At 43.6% G+C, this 7,500-nt stretch overlaps 1 protein-coding gene across 5 annotated transcripts in view; it reads left to right on the top strand.

Annotated features, from left to right (window-relative positions):
* The window catches only part of LOC113651581 (thyrotropin-releasing hormone-degrading ectoenzyme-like), a 56,709-nt gene that overhangs the window by 37,259 nt on the left and 11,950 nt on the right, over positions 1–7,500 (top strand). For all 5 annotated transcript variants that reach the window (XM_047804177.1, XM_047804179.1, XM_047804178.1 and 2 more), the window contains 2 exons: positions 253–440; positions 6,320–6,408. In XM_047804177.1, the coding sequence (XP_047660133.1) occupies positions 253–440; positions 6,320–6,408 (277 nt within the window). The remainder of the gene's footprint in view (positions 1–252; positions 441–6,319; positions 6,409–7,500) is intronic.

The raw sequence follows: 7,500 nt of genomic DNA, 5'->3' as shown, positions 1-7,500 counted from the left end.
ATTAAATAACTGATGTTATGATACTGTGTAAACGCAGCTTGTGTGATTATTACTCACATGTGGGGATTATTAGTGATAACAGGTGTATGAGGTGTGGAGGACGAGTGGAGTGTTGTTCTGATCCATTGAGAAGGACAGGTGATGATGTCACTAATCATTTCTGGTGTCTGGAGACTCTGCTAACATTAATGCCATGTGAACAGGACGTTACTGAGAGAACCTCGTGTCTCACCGTGCTGTTTTGTATTCCAGGCCATGCGGAGGGAAGGGAAGGACGTGGACATAAAGGAGGTGATGGACGGCTGGATTCTGCAGATGGGCTACCCCGTGGTCACCATCAGCACGACCGGGAGCCCGGAGAACACCGTCAGCATCGGCCAGGAACACTTCCTCTACGACACGGACGCCAAGATCCACCACCGTCGACTTCTTAACAAAAGGTAGAACCTCAGTGGGTATGACCTCAGGTGACCTTCACCCTCCAGATGACTTGTGGCGTGTGTTGAGGAGGAATGAACCTGACTGCTGCAGACACGTTAGCGTTAGCTTTAGCCCTCATTAATGGTCTCATGAATAATTCAGCAGGTCCTCAGAAAGTCTTTAGGTCTTATTTAAACCCAAATGCTGGCAGCAGACTGTAACACGCTCTGAATGCTAATGTATTTGACTGTGTGTGTGTTGTGATGATTGTGTAGATATATAGAATGAAGAGTCTGTGTGTGTGTGTGTGTGTGTGTGTGTGTGTGTGTGTGTGTGTGTGTGTGTGTGTGTGTGTGTGTGTGTGTGTGTGTGTGTGAGAGAGACAGGGTGAGAGAGTATAATATGCACTTTTCACAAATCTAATGGACTCAGGTTGAGAACCATTTGAATGTTTTTTAATGAAATGACTGAACTAAAATGTGCTGATGACCAGTCAGAGATTTGTTTTGGCATCATGTGTTATATTGATTCTCATTTTGAGTTAATTTGACGTTGATGTTTCATATTCTCCTGGACGTCTTGTGTCGTCGAACATATTAAGGTTTTCCACTGGGTGACATCATCCACATGATCACATGGGTTTCCATCACATTGTGCAGGATGTCATTATGTTGGATAACATTGTACTCTTGTCTCTCATTATACTGGACACATTCTCACTGTACTGAACCTCGTCTCTCGCTGTACTGAACCTCGTCTCTCACTGTACTGAACCTCGTCTCTCACTGTACTGAACCTCGTCTCTCGCTGTACTGAACCTCGTCTCTCACTGTACTGAACCTCGTCTCTCACTGTACTGAACCTCGTCTCTCGCTGTACTGAACCTCGTCTCTCACTGTACTGAAACTCGTCTTTTGCTCTACTGAACCTCATTTTTCATTTCTCGCTGTATTGAACATTGTCCCTTGCTGTACTTGACCTCATCTCTCGCTGTGCTGAACTTCTTTTCTCGTTGTATTGAACCTTGTCTCTCGCTGTACTGAACCTTGTCTCTTGTACATCTTGTGCCTCGTATCTTAACATTCTCTCTCACTGTACTGAGCCTCACCTCTCGTCTCTTGCTGTACTGAATCCAGTCTCTCATTGTACTGAACCTTGTCTCTTTCTGAACTTAACCTTGTCTCTCACTGTGCTGAACCTTGTTTTTCATTTCTTGCTGTATTGAACCTTGTCTCTTGTGTGTATGTGTGTGTGTTCAGGTGGTCTTTGTGGTCATGCTGGATCTCATGCAGCCTCCCCGTGGACCTCATTATCCTCCAAACTCTTCTGTGTGTGTGTGTGTGTGTGAGAGAGAGAGAGAGAGAGAGAGAGAGAGAGAGAGAGAGAGAGAGAGGAAGAGAGAGAGTCCAAGCAAAAATATGAACGACAGTCTCACACAAGGTTTATAAGTGACGTGACGTACGGCTAAGTGCGGTGACCCATATTCAGAATTTGTTCTCTGCATTTACCCCATCCAAAGTGCACACACACCGTGAACACACACCCGGAGCAGTGGGCAGCGTTTATGCTGCAGCCTCAGAGCAGTTGAGGGGGTTTGGTGCCTTGCTCAAGGGCACCTCAGTCTTGGCCGGCCCGAAACCCGAACCCACAACATTAGGGTTAGGAGACAGACTCTCTAACCATTAGGCCACGACTTCCCCAAGTTAATTAAATACACTATACTGCCAAATGTTTTAGGAAGTTAATGAAATCCCATTCTTAATCCGTAGGGTTCAGTATGGAGTTGTTCCACCATTTAAGCTGTGACAGCTTCGACTCATCTGGAAAGTTTTTCCACAAGTTTTAGGAATGTTTTCTATGGGAATTCCTCTAGAACTGCCTGGCTTTGAGTCTCTTCTCTAATTCATCCCAATGGTGTTCTATCAGGTTGAGGTCAGGACTCTGTGTAGGCCAGCAGGTTCCTCCACACCAAACTCACAAGGTCTTTATGGACCTTGATTTGTGCACTGGTGGGCAGTCTTGTTTGAACAGGAAGCGACTATTTCCAAATTGTCTTGGTATACTGAAGCATTAACCTGTTAGAGGCCTACGTCTCGGTACCGAGCCACGACCGCTAGGAGGCGAAAATGCATCAAATTCATTGTAACTTCATTGTAACTTTTAAGCATTAAATCCTCTAAATACACGGTTAAATTATATATTGTTTGAAAGCTTAGACTCTCAGGATTTTATTAAGCGCACACACACAGCATAATATGATTTATAGTAATTTAAACATTTGATAGAAAATTGAACTAGGTGGCGCTAGTTCGATCTGTTTACTCACTTTTAAACGCTGGTCTTTAAATTTCCCTTTCTTCACATTGTCACTAATGTTAATGTATTTTCCAAAACAAATGCTTGTAAAATCCCCGAGAGTCCAAAAAACTTGAAAATGTAATCCTTTTAATCCAAAACGCTTTGCTCGCTTCACAAGAATTATGTGTTTGACCGGAAACTGAACACGAAGCTTCACTTCCGCCCTTTGTTGGACTCCTACGTCTCATTGGACACATACCAAAATTTCAAAACGCGTCAGATTTGTAGTCGAGGATGTGACGAATCAAACAAGCCCTCGCATGAGCCAACCAGTGCCTGTGCGGCCGAGATAGGCAGCTAAGAAGCCAATGAGGTCTCTCCATGCTATGTGGGTGACCCGCCCTTTGACTGACATTTGCTCCGTCCAGTAGCGATTTGATGTTTCGCGAGCATCATAGCTCTTTAGCCAATAAGGAGACGATTCCAACGAGATGCAACATGATACATCTGGTGAGTTCGGGCTGTGCAATAAGCGTGCGCATATTAATTTTTTTCAGCTTTATTGCGCAATTCTCGAACGTTTCACACTCTCACACCTCAGGGTGTCAGTTTACAGGCATTTTTTCAAAACAGAGTTATAGGCAGAGGGGTTCTCTTTGTTATAGGACTTTTGAACTAAGCATGCAGTCCTTTTATACAAAGTTATACAGTAAAAAAAAATAAACAAGAAAAAACCTGAACAGACGGACATGTCCATAGAAAAATATTCATATAAAATCCATTTTTGAGTCTTTTGACTTCATTTTTTTTTGGTGAAAGCCAAGACATGTGGCTATGGCCCTCAGTTGTTGTTTACCAACCAGCATTAAATACAGCAATGTATGTAATCAGTTTATCAGGTAAACAACTCAGACGGAAATAAACACCCTCCATTCTAGCCTCTATAACTCTGTGTCAGTAAGGCTTAGAATCAAGCTGACACTTGTGTCGGAAACTAGAGACTCTCTTCTTTCCAATGAGACCAAGCTCACCTCTGTGTGTCAAAGTATATGGGAGCTGTACCACTTTTTATGTGGGTATGTCATCTAGGCGAAAATCATGAAAATGGGGGGGCGACAGGTAACAGGTAAGAGTTCATTTCATTGAAACTAAAGGGCTAAGCCCAACCCCTGAAAACAACCGCACACCTTAATCCTCCTCCACCAAACTTTACACTTGCCACAATTCAGTCAGGCAACTACCATTCTCTGGGCAACCGCCAAACCCAGACTCACTCTTCGGTTTGTCAGACGTGTGATTTGTTACTCCAGAAGACACATCTCCACTAGATTTGCTAAACCAGTGCAAATTTGCGTAAAATCCCTGGACCTCACACCTACCAGCACCCAGCTCCATTGTTCTCCTGCTTTTGTTGTGCAAACGCCTCCATCACCTGTGAGGCCTGGCTCATTTGCATTAGTTCACTCAGAGTAGCTCAGATCCAAGGCAGGCCAAACCTCTGTCTGTGACGGAAACCTTCACGGCCTATCTATACAAAATAGTCTGTTTAATTTATATAAAAAATTGTGTGCTAGGGTTTGTCATTGCCATAATACATATCATATTTGACTCATCTGGAAAGTTTAATTTTTCATAACTTGGGTTTCCTTCCACATATTTGCCTGAAATTTACCAAGATTGTTCCAAATTATGAACTTTGCAAGTAAAATTAATCTTGTCTATTTTCGTTGAACTATGTGTTCGTAAAATAAATAAATTCCTCCTCAAGTCCTTCCGGGTCAATTTGACCCGGCCACATTTAGTGGGGCCATAGGTCACACTTTTGCACTTTTCAGCACAATGAACATACATACAGACACAAAAATGCACACATAAAATGTCCACTAACACACGCACCAAAAACACACACTCACACACCACAGACACACACACACACACACACACATGCACACACTGAAGAACTGTGAAAATCTCAACAGGGGGAATCACACCTCGGGACCCGCACCAGAAAATAAAAAATCCAGTAAAGCTAGTGTCAAGAGTCCTGTGGCGATGTGCTTTGCACCATTACATCCGACACTTTGCACTGCACTTGGTGATGTAATGTTTGGATGTAGCTGATTGACCATGGAAACCCGTTCCATGAAGCTCTGTACGCAATGTTCTTGAGCTTATCTGAAGGTCACATGTAGTTTGAAGCTCTGTAGCTATTGACTCTAAAGAAAGTTGGTGATTTCCATAACATGTTCTGGTCCCGCTCGGTTATACTTTGTGGCCTACCACTTTGTGGCTGAGTTGCTGTTGTTCCCAATTTCTTCCACTTTGTTCAAACAGTTGTCTGTTAAATATTTAATAGTGAGGAAATTTCATGAACGGACTTAATGCACAGGTGGCAACCTTTTCACAGTACTATGCTTTAATAAACTGAGCTCCTGCGAGTAACCCATTCATTCACAGATGTTTGTGGGAGCAGTCTTCATGCCTAGGTGCTTCACTTCATACACCTGTGGCCATGGAAGTGATTGGAACATTTGGATTCAGTGTAGGGCTGGGCGATAAAACGATAACGATATGTATCGGGATAGACATGTGATCGATATCGATAAAAAAATGTTTTCGATAAAACGTTCGATATTTTTTATTCTTTGTCGGAAGAAAACAGACATTGCAAAGCAAGTTGGGTTGCATTAACAAAGGCACGCACTCTCTGGTAACCTAGCAACTTAGGGAGTGACACACTAACAGCCAGCCATGTTACAGTATCACGTTTGGTTGCGACATCATTGTCTCGTGCTGGTCCGCTGGGGCCTTCACTAACTTCACTGTGTGTGTGTGTGTGTGTGTGTGTGTGTGTGTGTGTGTGTGTGACGGAAGGTACGCTCTGCCTTTGATGGTTTGGGTGAATTCAAAAGTGGATGCTGTGATCAGGAGTGAAGGATCTGATCTCTCCGTCCAAACATTAAACACACCATGAACACACACACACACACACACACACACACACACACACACACACACACACACACACACACACACACAGAGAGAGAGAGAGAAGAGATGCTTGAAGGTGCAAAATCAAATTTAGATTTGTTTCAGATGGACCAGTGGACTGGTTCCAGCATGATACACACACACACACACACACACACACACACACGCACACACACACACAAACACACACACACATGCACACACATGGTGGTCTGATAGCTGGAACTAAACAGAGGACAAAAAGCTGCAGGTCTTTTTATTGTGCTGAAATGGTGTTGATGACTCAGCGCTGGGTCTTTGTTCTTTGAGAGAATGCGTGTTGGCAGAAAGCAGAACACAGGAGCCTGATTCATGTACTGCGTGTGTGTGTGTGTGTGTGTGTGTGTGTGTGTGTGTGTGTGTGTGTGTGTGTGTGTGTGTGTGTGTGTGTGTGTGTGTGTGTGTGTTTGCTGTCTCTTGACAGTTTTTCCTGTTATTGCTTTGTGCTCAATCAGGACACTTCTGAATAAAACTATTAATTCTCTCCTCTTTGTGTGTGTGTGTGTGTGTGTGTGTGTGTGTGTGTGTGTGTGTGTGTGTGTGTGTGTGTGTGTGTGTGTGTGTGTGTTAGTTTGCAGTGGCAGATCCCACTGAAGCTGGCATTGGGAAACTTCAGTCACACATCATCCGAGTCTCTTATCTGGATCTCTAATAAAACAGGTAGAAGATCTCACACACACACACACACACACACACACACACACACACACACACACACACACACACACACACACACACACACACACCATTTTTATCATTTTAATCCCACTGAGAGGGAGAGACAGGTGATTTATGGTTTCTCTGAGAGACTCATGGTTTGGCAGCAGCTCCACTGGAAAACGCTGAACTGAAGTTAAGAACCTTTCTCACTGAGGTTCCTGCTGAATACGTTCCTTCCTGCTGTCCCCAGGGAACTCTGTCCCTGATTTTGTCCACTAACTGTCCCTAAATCCTGTCTCTTCTGTATGACAGCAGACCGTGAGCCAGGAAGAGAGACATCAAATCTGAAAGCGATCCGACACACGGCTCCATTTCTGAGTTTTATTTCTCACCTCTGAAGTTCTGTGGATCTCTGGAGATGCTGAGCAATACTTTAATGTGAAGATCTGAAGCTCTGGAGATGCTGAGCAATACTTTAATGTGAAGATCTGAAGCTCTGGAGATGCTGAGCAATACTTTAGTGTGAAGATCTGAAGCTCTGGAGATGCTGAGCAATACTTTAATGTGAAGATCTGAAGCTCTGGAGATGCTGAGCAATACTTTAGTGTGAAGATCTGAAGCTCTGGAGATGCTGAGAAATACTTTAGTGTGAAGATCTGAAGCTCTGGAGATGCTGAGCAATACTTTAGTGTGAAGATCTGAAGCTCTGGAGATGCTGAGCAATACTTTAGTGTGAAGATCTGAAGCTCTGGAGATGCTGAGCAATACTTTAGTGTGAGGATCTGAAGCTCTGGAGATGCTGAGCAATACTTTAGTGTGAAGATCTGAAGCTCTGGAGATGCTGAGCAATACTTTAATGTGAAGATCTGAAGCTCTGGAGATGCTGAGCAATACTTTAGTGTGAAGATCTGAAGCTCTGGAGATGCTGAGCAATACTTTAGTGTGAAGATCTGAAGCTCTGGAGATGCTGAGCAATACTTTAGTGTGAAGATCTGAAGCTCTGGAGATGCTGAGAAATACTTTAGTGTGAAGATCTGAAGCTCTGGAGATGCTGAGCAATACTTTAGTGTGAAGATCTGAAGCTCTGGAGAT

This window comes from Tachysurus fulvidraco, chromosome 19 (assembly GCF_022655615.1).
Source record: "Tachysurus fulvidraco isolate hzauxx_2018 chromosome 19, HZAU_PFXX_2.0, whole genome shotgun sequence".
Classification (NCBI taxonomy): domain Eukaryota; kingdom Metazoa; phylum Chordata; class Actinopteri; order Siluriformes; family Bagridae; genus Tachysurus; species Tachysurus fulvidraco.
Note: the sequence above shows the minus strand (reverse complement) of the source record. Positions and strands in the feature narration are given on the sequence as shown.